General features: G+C 42.7%; 2 protein-coding genes across 2 annotated transcripts; one reads left to right on the forward strand and one right to left on the reverse strand.

Moving 5' to 3' along the window:
- The first annotated feature begins 54 nt into the window (after positions 1-54).
- Positions 55-14,131, forward strand: usp36 (ubiquitin specific peptidase 36). Its single transcript, XM_031573458.2, has 21 exons — positions 55-75; positions 209-470; positions 2,043-2,258; positions 2,495-2,605; positions 2,767-2,869; positions 4,437-4,504; positions 4,689-4,759; positions 5,338-5,420; positions 5,605-5,716; positions 6,435-6,575; positions 6,674-6,774; positions 6,913-7,039; positions 7,344-7,673; positions 7,895-8,074; positions 8,500-8,636; positions 8,903-9,568; positions 9,948-10,153; positions 10,986-11,177; positions 11,312-11,427; positions 11,509-11,642; positions 12,166-14,131. Exons 2-20 carry the CDS (start codon positions 218-220, stop codon positions 11,638-11,640), a joined length of 3,345 nt encoding a protein of 1,114 aa, XP_031429318.1. The 5' UTR covers positions 55-75; positions 209-217; the 3' UTR covers positions 11,641-11,642; positions 12,166-14,131.
- A 122-nt stretch (positions 14,132-14,253) lies between these two features.
- LOC105899326 (flavin reductase (NADPH)-like) lies at positions 14,254-16,987 on the reverse strand. Its single transcript, XM_012826494.3, has 4 exons — positions 16,689-16,987; positions 15,146-15,347; positions 14,558-14,722; positions 14,254-14,477 (listed from the first exon to the last, which is right to left on the reverse strand). The coding sequence occupies exons 1-4, from the start codon at positions 16,821-16,823 to the stop codon at positions 14,317-14,319; spliced, it is 663 nt and encodes a 220-aa protein (XP_012681948.1). The 5' UTR covers positions 16,824-16,987; the 3' UTR covers positions 14,254-14,316.
- Positions 16,988-18,507: the final 1,520 nt, after the last annotated feature.

The following is an 18,507-nucleotide window of genomic DNA, read 5'->3' on the forward strand; positions in this document are numbered from 1 at the left end:
TTATAAAGAACCCCTATGCATCGTTTTCCTGTCAGAACTTGAAGACTGTGATGAAAGTTCAGTTTAGTTATGATGGTGAGAAAAAAATGCATTTATGACATTAATGAAATTGTAGTGATATATATATATATATCCTGTAGTCTGTCTGAAATTGTTTTATTTTCGTATTCGTCAACATTAATGTGTGTTCATGTGTGTCTGTGGACAGTGATGCACCATGCCCATAGTGGATAAACTTAAAGAGGCCCTGAAGCCGGGCCGCAAGGACTCCAATGATGAAGGCGACCTCAACAAGCTGCTGGCCTCCTCTGCCAAGAAGGTCCTTCTGCAGAAGATCGAGTTTGAACCTGCCAGCAAGGGCTTCAGCTACCAGCTCGAGGCACTGAAGAGCAAATATGTCATCTTGAATCCACGCAGTGACCACGCCACGCCACAGAGGTTTCCAGAAAGCGGCCAGATCAAGCGTCAGGGTAGGTCGGGGTGTGGGGGGTGGCGGGTTAGGATTGAGACCCATAATTTAACCCTAACTGACATGACCTATTGTTTACTGACTATAACTCCCACTCGCATTGAAAAGTGTTCATTTGTTGCTATTATGTCGCATTGGTGAAGTGTGGGAATGGGAGCCAGTCTTGTGAATACGGCAAATTCGGACCGTTAATCTATCTCCTGGCGACCCAGTATTGTTAACAACAATCTTCTACCATGGCTCGAGTAGGAATACGAGCAACGAGATTCACGTCTTCAAGAAGGGGGAAGGGGACTCCTCCCCCTTCATTCGCTACATTGATATCAGAGTAAGCTCTTGCCCCATTATTTCCCCATGTCCCATTATTTCTCTCAGAATTGTTTAATGACTGTGAAGCAATTACCTTCATCTGCAGGTTGGGATCACAGACTGTCTTTAATTGGTTAGCTAATTTTCAGAAATTAAATTCTGTTTACAGGCTGTGCTGCAAATGGTGTTGCCTGGTTGCTATAGTTGGTTAGCTGCTTTGCTCGCCAACTAGCTAGCTAGGTAAAGAAACTTTTAAATAACCTTAAATCGTTTAAATGGCTCCATTGCCATGAAACATCAGTCTCCTCAATTTAATGTATAAAATTAAAATAGGAAAAAGTAGAAACATTCAGTATTTGATCCCCAAATACGAATTTAAATTGAGCTTAGTCGCTAATTTGTTCATAACACAACCTAGCAACTGCCAACTGTTAAATTGGCTCCCAACGCGTTGGATAGCTAGGTTAACTGGCATGAGATCTTAACTATGACTGTGCCATGAATTATTGCTCTATTTAGTCACTATAGTAGAAATCTTTGTGTGATGTCTCGGAGGTTTGCACTCACTATTCCGTAACATGCTGTTTCACGTGGGAATGATGATACGTAACTTTGCCGTGATTGACGGCTAAGTGAGAATGTCAATTTGTTATCAATTACGGATTGTTTTTATCTGATGCGTTTATGGATTCCATATGTGAAGGGGGCTTAAGATATGTTGAACATTGACTAAGGCCTGCAAGATATGATTCATAAAATGTGGAAATGGGTGGGTAGGGGTTTCATTCAGCTGTACAAGAAACAAGTCACACAGTTTTCACTGAATTCACTAGTTTGATTTTGGAAAATCTCTCGACATTTGCTTGGCTTGGAAGTGTGTTTGTTGGGACTACCCCGGTTACATGTCCCCTTCATACACGGAAGTTACACTGAAGTTAAATGAATGGATCATCTTCTAATGCTGAGCTTGTAACATTTAGGCCTGGAGGCTAAGTGGAGCCAACAGGCTTTACTGAATTTAGCAGGAGAAGGGCCACAAATTCTTTTCCCTTTTTTAAATATATATTTTGTACAACTTCTCTAAAAAATCTAAACAAAGTCCTTTATATTTGGAGCTTTTAAGTCACTTCTGGAGGTAGTCTGTCTATAGGGTAAGGAAGTGTGACTAACATGAAGTTGGCGGCAGCTCTTAAATCTGTCAGTGCATCGATGGTGCTGACTGATGACTAGTTGTTTGACACGTGGCTTTTTGTTGCTTCCTCAGGTGGAGACGGTGGCGGGCAGGGCGATGGTATTCCGGCCCCCCAGAAACATCTGTTCCCTGGCAACCGTCTGTCTCTGCGCTGGGAGCGGGTGTATCGGGTGGGGGCAGGGCTCCATAACCTAGGAAACACATGCTTCCTGAACTCCACGGTGCAGTGTCTGACATACACGCCTCCCCTTGCCAACTACCTGCTTTCCAAGGAGCACAGTCGATCATGTGAGTGAGTGTGTGTGTTTATCTTGAGTGTCATGGAAATGAATACGTTGCAAAGGTTGAATTGGCATATGGTGTGTGTGTGCAGGGATGAAATAACTAATATTTCTTATAATGTGTGTGTGTGTGTGTGTGTGTGTGTGTGTGTGCGTGCAGGGATGAAAAAACTAATATTTCTTATAATGTGTGTGTGCAGGGATGAAAAAACTAATATTTCTTATAATGTGTGTGTCTTCCAGGTCACCAGTCAGGCTTCTGTATGATCTGTATCATGCAGAATCATCTCATCCAGGCCTTCGCTAACACGGGCAACGCCATCAAACCTGTCTCCTTCATCAGGGACATCAAAAGTAAGAATAACTTACTGTGTCGCTCACTCCTTTCCTATCTTGTGCACCCCTTATCTCTCTTAGCTCTGTCAAACGACATTTGAACGCAGCACCAGCTCTCATCACTTTCCTTTGTGTGCAAAGGTGGTGCCTTCTGACTTTTTTTTTGTATTTTTGTGTAGAGATTGCCCGGCATTTTCGCTTTGGAAGTCAGGAAGATGCCCATGAATTCCTGCGCTACACCATTGATGCCATGCAGAAGGCCTGTCTGAATGGCTACCCAAAGTAAGAATTTGTGTTGGTTAAGCAAAAATGATTTTTCGAGTGCTCTTGGTACATAATCAAAGTCACTGGTGAGTGCAACTGTGCCTTATGGCCATTGTACCACTGTAAGGCTGCAACTAATCGACTCAATCGACTGTAAAAATAGTTAGCCCACTATATATATATATATATATATATATATATATATATAATTAGGGCTGTCAATCGATTAAAAACAATTAACGAATTAATCGCACATTTTTTTATTTATTAATCGCGATTAAAAGTTAGTTTTTCTTCTTAAGACTAAATCTTATAAATAAACAAGTAATCACTTCAGACAGCATGTCTTTTAGAAACTGTTTAATTGTAATTTTTTCAAACACAATGGTGCCCCTCGACGGTAAATCATAAGAATTTCCCCTGAAGCAATTCGAATCACCTCAATCAGCCCACTGTCCTCAACTATGTTGATGGGCCGACAGTCACCGGCAACCCAAATGGTAACCTTTTCACGGACTGCTCTAGTTATTTTCCTAGAGAAGTCATGGAGTGTGGGTTGGCGATCATCTAACCTGGGACTGCTTTCTGTCGGGTTCTTTGCATTAAGGTGATAACTTCAAGACGAGCTGCTTCTGTGATAGCTAAATTCAGCTTGACAAATGCTACATACAACTTTAGTTTTGTCGATTGTTCCGTCATTTTGACTCTTAAACAGAGGCTTTCCGCCCAACAATCCCTCAGCTCTCTCCATCTTCAACTACCGCAGTGGTTCTCAAACTTTTTCTGTCATTCCCCACTTTGAACAAGGGGGGCTATTCAAGCCCCACCTGTCCCTCATCGCTCCCATAAAATGGTAGGCCAAGCCCCCTACTTACGGGCTACATTGCCCGAGGGCACACAGGTTCAAGTCTGGCCTGATGTAATTTCCCAATCCTCTCCCCACCTCTTATCTGCCTCGCTTCCTGTCATAACTCCATGTCCTATCCAAATAAAGGCATTACATTTTTTTTTTTTAAAGTTGCCTTAATTGCGTTAAAATATTTTATCGCGTAAATCGCGGCCGCATTAATCGCATAGATTAACGCGTTAACGCTATTTACGCGTTAACGCTATATAACAGCCCTAGTGTATGTGTATATATATATATATATATATATATATAGATTCACACACACACTGTGTGTATATATATATATAAAGGTTCTCTCTAGATATAGGCTGTGGAGTAACTACGTCACTTGGCTGTAAAGTAGGAAAGATGACAGGGAGTAACATGAGCTGTTTGTAAACTAATTTTTATAATTCTTATTTTATTATACTAATTTAGTATTAATACATTGAATATAATGTTTTATGATTTTGTTTAACATCTATAGAGGCATAAACCTTGAATTTTGAAATATATGCATTATATAGGATTATATTTTGAAACTTCTCAACTAAACAGTCCTATACCACTGTAGAATGCAATATCTTTCTGTTGTTGTGAATTCTAGTTAGCTGTGGTCTAATAACATATGTCAAAGTAAGTTTCTCTGAATTGTTTGTTGTCATGTCCTCAGTGAAGGTTTCTTTGTATCCTCAGGTTGGATAGACAGACTCAGGCCACCACCCTGGTCCATCAGATTTTTGGGGGTTACCTCAGGTCTCGAGGTACAGCAACCTTAACTGTTCATCAGATATTCCAACTTGGATTATATAAGGCCAAAGCCCTCTGCTTACTTATGTTACACTTTGCTTTACCTTTTTGCTTACAAAGCTATATACCTGGCTATAAAAGTACCATGTCAGACTTGAAAGAATCCTTTTTTTTCTTTATTTTTTTCCGTTATTGCAGTGAAGTGTTCTATTTGCAAAAGTGTGTCAGACACTTATGACCCATACCTGGACATTGCTGTTGAGATCCGAGTAAGTATGAGATTGCCTAGTGTTACATACACATATATACACACACAAGCACACGTACATGAATTTATATATATATATTTTTTCTTTGTTTCATTAATTACTGGCACCTGCTGCATTTCTACATGTGCAGCTGACGGTCCCTCAGTAGGGGTGGGGCTATCCCTTTAATTGCAATGATTAGGAACCGGTGCAGGGAGAAAGAAGGGACAGCAATGGTGTAGACTGTGAAGTATGGATAGAGGTCCTGCAGCAATAAAATATAGTAAAAGAGGTGGGGTAAGAGGTAAGCCTCATCTCTCTGAGTGGTCTGTCAGGTGCCAGACCCTCTTAGTTATGTTTCTTTTGTTTTGTTACACATACATACATACATACATACATACATACATTCAAACACACACACACACCTTAGTTACGGCTCTACTTTCCGTAATTTGAGTATATCTCATATTTAACGAGCGGGGAGAGTAGCTGGTTAAAGTTTAAATGGTAGCGCACTAAATGGATGGATGACTGTTCAGTGAGCCAGTACATGTAGTAAAATATTGATTCTTGGTGACCGTGTGTGTTTTGTGATGCAGCAAGCGGCAAACATTGTGCGAGCTCTGGAGCTGTTTGTGAAACCGGATGTTTTAAGTGGGGAGAACGCCTACATGTGTGCCAAGTACGTCCATATAAGCATTTACAAAACTATTACTGTGTTTATCTGAATTTCCAGTAGAAAAAAACGTTGTACTCCAGTGAACGAATGAATAATGTTAACACTATGGTATAAGCAGTCATGTTAAGAATCCTTCGGTGGAGTCATGCAGCATCTCTGGCTCATGGTCTGATTATTATTCATTCAGATGTAAGAAGAAAGTTCCAGCAACAAAGCGCTTCACTGTCCACCGGACATCCAATGTCCTGACGCTGTCACTGAAGAGGTTCGCCAACTTCAGTGGAGGGAAGATCACCAAGGTAAGGCCGTTAAACTGCTCTTAACAAACATAAATGCATATCCAACATCTTTTCATTGACAGGATATAATACAGGCCTCAGTCATAACTTGAGAAACCGGTGTTAAAGCAGCACAACGGAGGAATTGCTAATCGCTAACGAAATGCTAGCGGCTAAACCTAGCGAAACCTGTTGAAATTTTATTACTTTGATACTATGACAAACTAGTGAGTCAACAACTTTCCGAACAGTCAAACATCAAGCAAGTGCAACACAAGACAAAGCAAGACGGCAAATAAGTTACTTACTAGTCCGGCAGAGAGTAGTACCCGGGCGGCTTCCAGAAACCTACATAGCGCAGTAATATGCCTACGGACCCTGGTATGGCAATGGCACAGAGGCCATTCTCCATATTAAACGTCATTGTAGCGCCCCAATTTTTTAAGCTGTTATTTTAAGGTAAAATTGCTAACCCTAACCCTGAAGTACAATTGCTACATACTGTTACCTTAAACCTAAAAAGCGATTCCAAAAAAAAATGCACGTTGAGGACATTTTTGCTAGTACATTTTGGGTTCCTATCGAGCATACTCACAGTTGAACTTCAGAATGACTTAGTTTGTATCTATTCAGTGGTTATTTGTCATTGTATTCTTATTTACTGTAAAAACATTGTGTGTGTAATCGCAAAAATGGTATGTGTAATACCCTCAAGGTCTTTGTCTTTGCCTCCACACAGGATGTTGGTTACCCAGAGTTCTTGAACATCAGGCCGTACATGTCCCAGAGCACAGGGGACCCAGTAATGTACGGCCTCTATGCTGTCCTAGTGCATTCTGGGTATAGCTGCCATGCAGGGCATTATTACTGTTATGTGAAGGTGAGACAATTTTGCCCTCAAATAGCATTTTTGCAAATAGCACTCCAGATCACCATCGAAGATTGTGTTCTAATTCCCATTGCCTTATGCTTTCCTAGGCCAGTAATGGGCAGTGGTATCAGATGAATGACTCGATGGTTCATGCCAGCAACATCAAGGTTGTCCTGAACCAGCAAGCTTATGTTCTCTTCTATCTAAGGTGTGTGTGTGTGTGTGTGTGTGTGTGTGTGTGTGTGTGATTCTTTTCCTTGTGAAAATGTCTCTGTTAGTGTTTACAAACTACAAGTTTGTGTGTAGTGTGCGTTTCTCTGCTAACTCTGGCTCCATTCGTACCCAGGATTCCAGAGAGCAGAAAGAATGCTGATGGGCCCAAGCAATGCATAGGACAGTCTGGGAAGACCAGCGTCACCCCGGATCTGAAGAAGAATCTTAATGCCCCACTATCTTCACCGCAGATCTCCAAGGTACCTCAAACTGCCATTGCTAACCACCAAAACACTCACTAAAGGCTCATTTATGTCTCCTATGCAGGTGAATTTTTTCCCACCTGTTTAAAGGAAAATATTCACATTGCTAGGTAGCTTTTGCTTGTACTGCTCTAATCAGAATGCATACTTTTGACATTTTTTCCGAAACCCATATAGATATGTGTGGATGTATCTTGTATGGATTTGTCTGTTGTCATGTTATCATGTGTTTGTTTTTTCTGTTGTCATGAACACAATTTATGCATTGGCGTCTCATGCATATGTGTTTATGTGTGTGCAGAAGTTTGACGCCGCTCACCTGAGGAAGATCCAGTCTGTGGATAGCGGTCTCGGGGTGAGCATCGCCAGGAGCACCTGCAACCTTCACTCGCCCAAACTGACCAACGGCTCTGCCTCCAATTCCACCACTGCATCGCAAGCCCCGCCCAGAGGACCTGTCCTAATAGAGGAGCCCTTTAAGAAGCTGAAGAAGCCCCTCCCACAGCCCCGCCCCATCAGTCAGACGACCAACGGTGTGGCAAAAGCTGAGAGCGAGAGGCGGGGTGACCGAAGCCTAGCCCAGTCTACCTCACTCAAGTCCCTCTCTGATTCTGACACCTCAGAGTCTAAGGTATAACACACACACACACACCAAAAAACACACTTTCAAACAAACACAAAGTCTGCTAATATTCCATCTTGGCCTTTGTCTGAGTATAGTCTTGGGGAGGGTGCTTTTATAATTATGGAGTAACCTAGATACCTAAATGTAGACTAGAGGAGCTTGTTAAGATTCCAAGTTTTCCCTCATCATCCAAAACTTAAAGCTGGTGTGTGTGTGTGTGTGTGCAGGACTCGGTTGGCACGCGCAGCGCCCCTGTCGGAGTAGCGGGGGCCATGAACGGCACGGCGTCCCCGTCCCCTTCCAAGAGCGCCGACCGGCTGAAGCCCCCTGCCCTCAGCAGCCTGACCTCGCTCCACAGCACCATGAGCCCGCCGCCCGCCAAGCGCCTCGCCCTCTCCGCCAAGAAGGTAAGCCCACCAGCCTGTAGGACGTGGGTGGGGTGTGTGGGTGTGTGTGTGTGTGTGTTGAGGGGGGAGGGTATATCTGTATATCTGTGAATATGATGTCACATGATGGCTTTTTTTTTTTTTTTTTTTTTTACTCTTGTCTCTGCTATATTGCCTCTGATTTAACAACCATGTCAGCACTGTTTGTTAGACTTTTTTTGTCTCTTTTTAGTTAAATTCTTTTCCTCTAACCATTTCTAACTCTTATCTGTCATACTTTCTTCTTTTTCATTTCTGTATTTTCCCTCCTTCGTTCCTTTGGTTGTGTTTCGCTCTTGGTCTTCCCTCCTCCTTGTCACTCCCTCGTTTTGTCACGTTCATGGCTATGGTTTTCTTTTTTTTTTTACTTTAGACCACCAAGTTTTTATTTATGTCAATCACTGCAGGAAGCCAGTCACAGCCGGAGTCTGAACACTGAGTCCCCGCCCACGTCATCATCTCATCTCTCCTTTGACTCCGCCCATCCCACTAAGCTCACTCAACTTCATGCACACACGTCTGGCCCCACCAACCAACAGCACAGGTAAAATGACAACCTAACTAATGACGCCTATGCGTTTTGTCGCTTTATGCATAATGCTTTATTTTGCCCCATTGGTCTATTTTTTTTTTTTTTCAAAATATGTTTTGTAAAACGCTGTGGACAAATCAGCCAGATACCTTAAGCATGAAGGGCAGTCTTGTGCTGTGTCTGTGAATTGTGACTTGTGTGTGTTGTTGAGTTGTTTGATGTGTTTTATTGTTGGGTGTATGGGTACATTATGAGGTTCTTCTTCTTTTTCTCTGCAGGTTTTCTCCCTCTTACTCACTTCTAAATTCTTCACCGCTCCCCCCAAAGCCCTCCATACACTGCCCATCTCAGAAACCCTCTCAGTCTGACACACACACACTCAGCCCCTCTAAGCTCCAGTCACTGCCGGCAGCCCTGCCCGTCAGCCCCCTCCTCAAGAAGAAGAAGAAAAAGAATAAGAAGAAGGCGCTCAAGCGCCGCCACTCAGAGACTAATGAGCCAATCACAGAGCCGGCGGAGACACACAAGCCAATTGGCACGTCCCCGGAGATGCAAGAGGAGGGCCCTTTGGCTGAAAAGAAGCGCAAGAAGAAAAAAGCAAAGAGGAAAAAGATGGAGGGGAAGGGAGAGGGGCAGCTGCGGCAGCGGCCTAGTGCGAAGGCTCCACTGCAGGAGGAGGACTGGAGGCTGGGAGACAGCTGGAGGCTCACGACGGCTACACACACACCCACAGCGCGCACATCACCCTCCTCACAGCCAAAAGCACAGCACACAGACACACCCACCCCTGACACACACACGCAGTGCACCACCCACACTCTGGAGCAGTCGGAGAAGCAGAGGAGGAGGAAGAAGAAGAAAAAGAAGATGGCGGCAACGCTGGATGGAGCACCGGATGGAGCACAGGAGAAAGCAGACTGCCCCACATCCTACGGCCCCCAAAGGTGAGTGTGTCGTGTCTGTAATGCACATTGCTCGGTAGTACAACCATCAGAGTTGACCGAGTTTGTGCTGTGTTTGTGAACATTTAGCGTTGCACGGGTAGGCTGTAGATGGTTGGCTTCAGTCAGTTAGCCTTAGCTTCCCTCTGGTTTGAACCACTGCTTATTTAATTAATGCAGTTCATGCTAAAGTCAAGCTCCTTTTGGTGCTGTAAGTGAGCACCATGAAATACAATGCATGGATATGTAATATGACACTCTTTTCAGGTGTATTTATACTGCCATGGTTTTGAGTCAGAGCTGTTATAGGTGGAGAATTTTTTTTATCTTAACTGTGGTTTGCATAGCCATTGGATGTTTGTGACGTTTGTGTATTGTCTAGGGTAAAGCCGAACGCTGTTGGAGGGGAACCAGACACTGTAGACTCGGATGAGTTGAAGCAAAAACGCAAGAAGAGGAAACGAAAGCTTGAGGAGGAGAGTCCGAGAGAGGAGGAGAGTCAGCCAAAGGAGGTGGAGAAAGCCCTGGGCTCGGACGACAGCGCTCTCACCAAACGAGACCAGAAGACAACCAATCCTCCTGCCATAGGTATCTGCCATCATTTCTCTCTCTTTTCAGCTGCTCAGCTAACCTCCCAGTCAGTCATGGTACAATTTAGGGACACAAAGCAGTCAGGCTTTGGTCAATCTGACTACAGATTACATTTCCAGTGAAAAGCACCACAGATAGACATTTGTTGGTCATGATGGTGCCAGTGTTGTAATATTGTGGTATGTGTCAGTAGGTTATGTTAACAGGAGTTGATAAATTGCTTGCCGGTCGTCCAGGTCAAGCAGATTCCGAGTCTCAGCTAGTTCTTTTATATTCCTAACTGCCTGGCAGGCAAGCGGACGACTTTTAAATTCAGTCTTAGACCATCAGACGTTCTGTTCTATTTCCTTCTGCCCTCACCAAAGCCAGTCAATATCCAGTCAAATAAGTAGGGGAGAGACATTAAAGACTTTTAAATCTGTGCCAACGTGCGTAAACGAATCTGGTGTGTGTGTGTGTGTGTGTGTGTGTGTGTTTGTTTTTATATGTAATTTCATGTTTAAAATTCGCTGTATTGAAAGCTGCTACCTTAACGTAGCCTATTATTATTGGCATTGCAACATTACTAGGTGAATCATCTGTAAAGTACAGCTATTTAAGCTAGAAGGACTAATGTAGTAGCCTACTGCAACCCAATGTTTGGTTATTGTTAGCTGATGTAGGCCTATGTGTTTCTGTTGTCCATATGTAAGCGATGTTGGGGAACTAAAATTAAATGTAGGTAAACAAATATAGGCTAACATGAATTCATTATGAAATGTCTACACAAGAAAAAAGGGAACTAAAATAATACAAGCTTCATAATGCAAGTGAAACGTTGTGGTTTTAGCTCTTGTTTTAGCCGCTCCTGTGGTGGTGTGGGACAGTAAAGTTCAGGATGGCTACAAGCGCAACCAGGCTCCTGCTGCGAAAGAGGAGGAGTCTGGCAGTGGCCCCAAAGGATGCTGGGATGGTAGGCGGAGTGGAGGGGTAGTGGAGGAGCTGCTGAAGAACTCCAGTGACACGGCCTATGGAGCACCAGGTCAGCCTCCTCTTCCTGCCACACCATTCCTTAATGAACATCTGTTCATTTACCTGAAAACACATCTTTTTCAGTCATGTGATATACTGTACTTGTACTGATGGTGGTGTGTGTGTGTGTGTGTGTTCATGCAGTCCTTAGTTGGGGCGGAGAAGACTCCGTAATCAGTAAAGATGCCATCGAAGATGCCCAGTTTGCCAAGAATTCCACAGTGATCGATGAGTGGGATGAGGACTTTGACAGTGGGAAGGTGAGAAGGCACAATGGCCAGCATAACGCATCTACGTCTCATGTTTGCACACACAACCTCATGTCAGTCTTGCTCCTACAGGTGAAGAAAATCAAGAAGTACAAAAAGGAGAAGAGGAAACGAGGGAATGCGTTTCAGAAGATCCAGGACCATCGTAGTATGTGGTCTGTCACCCCTGGAGGGAAGCGGAGCAGACTGGGGTTCCGCCAGTGAAGGTGAGGAGGGGCACTCAAGATTCAGGGGGGCATGAAGGGACTTCAGACAAGACTCGGAGTCAGTAGAGAACAAGTAGAGGGGGTGTGGAGTTGGCCCGGGGTCTTTGAGGGTTAAGAATTCAGAACATTTGGAAATCTAAGCTGTATGTGTCTGTTAGCCGGAGTTAAACTCTTAACTTTCTCATGAGGTGACCCCCTATCTCTTAGTTCCAGCTGTTGAATGAGGTTCAGTGTCAGCCCTGTGTTCTTTCTCTCTAGCCACTCTTGCTTGTTTCATAGCTAACTAGCTGCGCAAAGCTGTACGGTCACCTCCTGTAAGAATGGAGTTTTTATTGGTTATTTTCAACAGAACCTTTTACCTTCATTCTACAGTACATGTGATTGGAGGAAGACACTTACTTAATGTGTTTCCAGGTCAGCTTTGTGGAAAGATTGTGCTGTCCTCAGTTAAGCACTGCTGTGTGGTCTCTATAGACATGCTCAAAGGAGGCTCATTTGTTGTGCTGAATTTGTCCTCCCTCAGAGAGAAGCTGAGCCAGGAGGAATCTGTCTCTGCCATGGTGTCAGTCCAATGGAGGGGGGTGTACGGAGGTATTTGGATTGGACTCCACAAGACCTTCATGGTACCGACCGCTGCAGGAGTGTCAGCTGAGAGTGACGAATGTCCCTCTCTCCTCTCCCTCTGCTGGGTCTAGGTCCAGCTGGTGAACTGTAAATGTGACCATACCGAGTCTGGCCGAACGGTTTTAAAAGACAACGTTTGTTTAAGATGGAGTGTATGGCTCTGTATGTAATGGTGTGTTTGTGAGTGCTCAAGAAGCTTTGGATGGAGAGTTCTCCTGTTGCCTTTGAGTCTAATATATAGATACACACACACACACCAACACACACTCACACTTGCACACAGACCTTTGTGATGCCCCCTAAAAATTCATTTCAGATTACGTGTTTTTTGTTTGTTTTTTGGTTGGTTTGTGTTTTTTTTTTTTTTTTTTTTTTTTTTTTAAACATTGGCACTACATCAATGTGTAGGTCAGTGGCCATACTTAACCTTGTAGGCTTACAACGGATGAACCCGTTCATCCACAGTTGTCTGAGAGCATGTCTTTGTGTCTTATTAGCGGTCTCCCCTCTCTGGCTGCCTACCAATCTACCCAGTGCTCCCATCCACATGAGAGTACTTAGGCAGCAGTCTGTTCCCACTGCTCAACTGGTGCCTACAGACACATTTCTTTTACATTTTTTTTTTTTTTATACATGTTTTGTCATCTCCAAGCTGCTTGGTTTTGTTCTGAGTTCAATCATTGATGCCTTAGTCAAGGAATTCAATAACCGTTAATGTGACATGGACTGAATGGAATGAGACGATCGAACATTTTTACCCGTCATCTTTTTGTCACATATCACATTTGGTCCCTCGAAGTACCCTGAATGCCAATTTGTGTTGGTGTTAAAGAGGTATATTAGCTCAGATTAGCCCAGTTAATCGTGGATGTCGTTTATGCATTTTATGATGCCACGAATGTTCTGATTTCTGATGTTCTGATGACCCCATTCATGATGTTGACATGGTAACCCCCCCACCACTTTGGGGACATGGGTGTGTGGTGAGGAGAAACAGCCCCTGACTTCACAGGAGGGAGTAGAAGACAGACTGTGTTGTGTGTAAGGGATCAGTTTGGCATCTGCCTCCATATTTTGACTATGCAATTGTGCCAACAGTCTAACAGATCACCTTCCAGCATCATCTTGACCAGTCAGCCATGTTCCCATTCACACAACAGAGCTTACCATCTTTCTCTCTGTCACACATACCTGTCAGCCCATTGTAATTCACATGTGTTCTCATCAGATGTTTAATAGTAGTATATTTGGAAAAATATGAACTCTATTTACTTGACCACAGATGAAATATATCAATATAAAAGTGATGATATTTAAAGAATAATCCCAGCTTTGCCTATGTAGATCACTGTACAGTCCATCATGTCTCCCCACTGTCTCCCTAGCCTTGGAGCGCAGATCCCCCCCACCCCACATTCCCCCCGTAGATGTCCGTGAGACCAAACACAAGCCTCCTCCGACATAGGAAATCTCACTGGCAGCACACAAATGAAAATCTTTGTACCTGGGAAGATTTTTAGACAGGATGTGTGTGTGTGTGTGCGTGTGTGAGTGTTGTCTGGGACCTTCCTTTAACTCTCCTGTAAATGTGTTAGATCCGATTTCTAGTGTTTGTAGGATGTTTGTAAAAAAAAAAAAAAAAAAAAAGCAGCTGGAAGTTGTTCAGCTGTGCAGGGAAAAACACATTCAGCAACACACAACCACGCGCGTTCCAATCCCAATGGTTCATGTCATATGCATTGATGGTTCTGAAATTTGCACCGCCTTCCTGACCTAGCTGTAATGTTGGGTCTTAATGACTAGAATATATATATATATATATGAACAAACCGGTGCAATAAAGTTGTGACTTTTGTGAAGAAAAAGTTTGTCCTTTTAATTATTCATCCTCTCTGTATCTCCAGTAAACTACAAGGGCTAGTTAACAGACTATCTGTTTGAGATGAATGATCCCTCTCTAAATGCAAAACAGTACAGTTATACCATATTCTGTTCAAATGTTTGCAACTTTTATTGATTGTTATTTTGTCACAATTTCTGACATACATTGTTACTTGGTTGTTATAGCGACTCCTCGCTTTATCCAAGAGTTGCTGTCCAACACAGACAACATGAACCGGGAAACGTCGCCCCTGGCTACAGCATGACGTCCAATGGGAAGTCCACTAGAATCTGGGACAAAGTAACCCTCGCGGGTCAGGAACTCTTTTGCTATAAGGGCAAAACAGTGATCCCATTAGAGTGAGGGCGTATGAAAATGCCTTATGGTTTAGCAGGTAATTGAAGCCCACCTGTAGCCGGCTCATTCCGTAGACCTGGAGGACGCACAACTGTCCAGTCGATATTATTGACTTGCTTTAAATAGTGCTCCATCTCATACATGTTGCTGAGCACGCTCTGTATGGTCGTCAGCAGAAAGAGCCTGAAGACAGAAGCAGTGCCTGTCAAAGAGTTGGCTGTGGAGACAGGATATATGATGAAGCACCAGTTCATGATGTGAACAACTCCAGAAAGTAATGTGAACCACACAAAATGAAAAATGTCCATTTCTACAGTTAAAGGTACAGTAGGTAGTTTTGGTTAACAAAAATTCAGTGCCCTAAAGCTATGAAACCCTCATTACTGAATTTGTTATGAATAAGGAGCACTTTGTTAAGGTATTACTAAAAAGTTAGAGAACAGATGTACTGTCTCTAAGTGTACTTTTCTAAAGGTAAACTAGGGGGTTATTTCAAAGCCTAGTGATATAAAAATCAGCATTTTTACAGGTCAAACTACAACATGTATACACAAAATAACACACTCCAGTCCAGATCGCCCTATATTTGGGTTATTTGTAAATTTGAGAGTTCTGATTTAGGAAATGATCGGACGCTTACGGTCAGTATACCATGATGTCATAGTGATGACCCGGTTCACTCCCACCTCTTGTGCTGCGCAAACAACTGCTCGCATGGACTTGGTATATCCAGTGACCCCAAAGAGAGGAGAGATAGGAAACCCAAGACAGGAGATAACCGCATCATGGCCTTCTAAATGGCGCTTCAGACTGTCTTTTGAGAACACATCTCCTTTAACTACCTAGAGGAGACAGAGAGCATTAGAGGGGACATTCACAAGTGCCACACAAACTGCTCTTGGTGTTTTATTAAACCGTCCGATGTGAGGTAATTCCCAAGTTGAAAAAAAATGCAGTCTATGCATATTCTTAAACTACTAGATTAATGCCAGCAAACACCCAACAGCCTTTTTTCAAGGCAATAGCAATAAACAATCATACAGTAAGGCTCTGACAACCTGGAGGTGAAGAATGTCAAATGTGAGATTTTAAGTGAAGTCTCATTCAGAATTCAGTTTTTTCTTGAACTCTTAATTTTGAAGTTTATTTCTCCCAACCTGTCCAGTTAAAGGTAATGAATGCATCAACGTAGCACCTATTTTAAGATAAACATGTATGTGCAAATAAACAAACACATTTGGATGCACCAATGGACATTTTTAATTCATAATGTGCACCTTCGTGAACAATTTGTGATATATTTCTTCTTGCCTGTAATGACAAATACCGGGCCTAATTTGATAGATGCACATCACGGGTTTTTACCATGGAGGTTTTACATCTGGAGAGTGAGGAAGTACCATCCCCATTCATTTTAATGGTCGAGGCTTTGATAGACTTCAGCCCAGGAAATGCCTAATTGACCGCCAACATCTTTAAAAATGACGTCCCATGGGTGCTCTCTTCCCGCACCATTTCAACAAAAAGCCAATTATGCACCATATAATATATGACAAAAGGCACTACAAATTTCATTTTTATTCTATATAATTAATTTCCCTAATATCTTAGCATGCGTGTTTATTAGGCCTTTAGGCATATGTGTTAAATAATGATTACACTTCGGTGGTTAGGACTGTGCTGGGTTTTTATCAATTCAACACGACATATTTAATAATTTGTATATGACAATTTAACAGTTAAAATATTTTTACAACATGGGCTGAAGTCTGCTGAACTTGAACCAAACAAATGGTGTCATCACAGCATGTCAGAATTCCTGTTCATATGATTGGCTGGAAAGACACGGATTCAGCACCACTATCACAAATTAATTTGCCATTTCACCTGTCCCACAGAGGTTTCCATGCAAAAAACGATTCCTCTCCACTCCTACCTTTCATGATGAACCATTTGAGGACTATCATTAGGCTACGTCACACGAGTAGCTCACAGTTCGTTGCCATAGGGAATTGTAACCCCCTGTCACCACAGCAGATCACCAGTTAAACCTGCATGGTTATTGTTACATTACATGCACGATGAGAATAAAAGAGTGAATTTGACGGTCAAAGTGATTATGTTGGTACAGTCACATGAGAGCACCAACCCAATAATTAGCAGTCTGACAAATATTTCCTCACCTTCAGGTTCTCATGACAAACTAAAAGTTTCCCCGGGTTCCGCACAACGGCAGTGACACCGTATCCTTTTTGGATAGCCTGCTTCACCAAATACTGCCCTGTCTGCCCAGTGGCTCCAAGAACAGCTATCCTCATCCTTGATATCCCGCTCCCAAATGACTGTCATTCCCTTAATCGTGTTTGCATGGTTTTCAGTACTTTCAGTAATTGGTTTGTACAAGACACAGGGTTATGAAATGTCTTCCTCGTCAGTACTATTTTTGAGCGCTGGTAGAGCAAAGCTGGTGCTGCCACCAAATGAATTGGAGTGTGAAGCGTAGGTGGAGGAGACCTAAACAAACCAGGCAGGTAAATACACAATGTGGTAGATTATTGTATAATTTCCATGGAAAATTATGAATATTTGCCAACATTCATTTGGTTTATGAACTCTTTCCCGACCGTAAGAATGATTTTTAAATGTTAAAGTTTTTTTATTCCATGATCACACATACACCTTTTTTATCTTACGAAAACAATACAATTAAATGAAAGAAGAAATTAAAGAAAATATGTCTTTGGCGATGGCTGCAGTGCGTAGAGGAGGGACGTGCCTGTCCAAGTGTTCACAATGTTGGGGCTACTCATATTTCTATTCTGCGTCCTTCATTGTAAATGTCACATTTTGACCGACTAAGTGTATTAGGCATTGAGATGAGAAAAAGTGCTTCAACATGATATATATTTCCTCGTCTTGAGATGTGAGGCTGAAGCTATTTAATCTATTTAAGCTATTTAAACCGGAGTTTGTGCTACTGTTACGCGAGCGCTGCTGATGTTGGAGATGCAGCCTCAAGAGGTAATTAAATCACTCAAATGACATCACTTCGAAGAAAGGCGGTGTGACGCCGCAAGAATGATGCTCTCATCTCGATCACAGCTCATGAACCTTCTCGGAGCACAGTGGAACTCAAGTTACGGCTCAAGCTTTGAGAGAGTCACCGCTAAATCTACGCACCGGACCAGGAGGAGGAGGTTCAAGAAAAAGCGCAGGGTGTGCCGCTGTATCCAAGGAACCGCGTGCTAGTAGAAACGGACCTGCACCAAAGGCGACATGGATGGAGAGAGCTGTGGTAGGCCTATACGACAAACTATCTGTTTTTAGATTCTGAATTTTGGAGATGTTAGCTCTCGACTTGGGCGTAATGAGCATGCCGTCTGTAAGTTTAACAGTCCTAGTAAATATATGGTACACAGCTGACTTGTGACAGTTTGGATACGGGTCTGCTTAATGTTACAGAGAGTTGAAGGTTAACATTTATATAAATGAATGATATGATACTCAAACAAGACATCCAGTTGCAGTAACACAAGCACTAAGCATGGGGAAACGAGAAGGGTGGGTTGGAGTTCTGTAGGATTATACAGAAACAGGCTTAACCGATGGGCATGATTATCAAGCTGGTAAATTAGAGTTACACTTTGATGCAGCAGTATCTTAGTTTAATATCCTGGACAGAACCATATCATTTTGGAATGGCATGTTAATATCACATTCTTCAGATAAATACATAATTATCAATATCATTAATATAATCAGTATCATTAATAGTATTGATAATATTGAAACGATTATCTATAAGCATTGAATCCACCAAAGCAATTTATTTAGTTTCTCTTTGGGAATTACACTTTGGTTCACTGAGGCTTGAGTGCCATGGACTTTGAAGTTAACTCACATGGTGGCTCTGGCCAAACAAGTGTGTCCCCTCCATCAAAAATTATGTTATCAGAGGAGAATGTGGGATTGGTGGAGGTTTGGGTTGCCTTTACCCTAGAG

This window comes from Clupea harengus, chromosome 1, assembly GCF_900700415.2.
Source record: "Clupea harengus chromosome 1, Ch_v2.0.2, whole genome shotgun sequence".
Classification (NCBI taxonomy): Eukaryota; Metazoa; Chordata; class Actinopteri; order Clupeiformes; family Clupeidae; genus Clupea; species Clupea harengus.

What these genes read in the sequence shown, in the direction of transcription:
- usp36 (XM_031573458.2), top strand. Translation starts at nt 218, where the DNA reads ATGCCCATAGTGGATAAACTTAAAGAGGCCCTGAAGCCGGGCCGCAAG. An exon ending in CGGCCAGATCAAGCGTCAGG is followed by an intron (nt 471 to 2,042) that starts GTAGGTCGGGGT and finishes TTGCTTCCTCAG; the next exon opens with GTGGAGACGGTGGCGGGCAG. An exon ending in ATTATTACTGTTATGTGAAG is followed by an intron (nt 6,576 to 6,673) that starts GTGAGACAATTT and finishes ATGCTTTCCTAG; the next exon opens with GCCAGTAATGGGCAGTGGTA.
- LOC105899326 (XM_012826494.3), bottom strand. Translation starts at nt 16,823, where the DNA reads ATGAGGATAGCTGTTCTTGGAGCCACTGGGCAGACAGGGCAGTATTTG. An exon ending in GACATCATGGTATACTGACC is followed by an intron (nt 14,723 to 15,145) that starts GTAAGCGTCCGA and finishes CTGTCTCCACAG; the next exon opens with CCAACTCTTTGACAGGCACT. An exon ending in ACGGAATGAGCCGGCTACAG is followed by an intron (nt 14,478 to 14,557) that starts GTGGGCTTCAAT and finishes TTGCCCTTATAG; the next exon opens with CAAAAGAGTTCCTGACCCGC.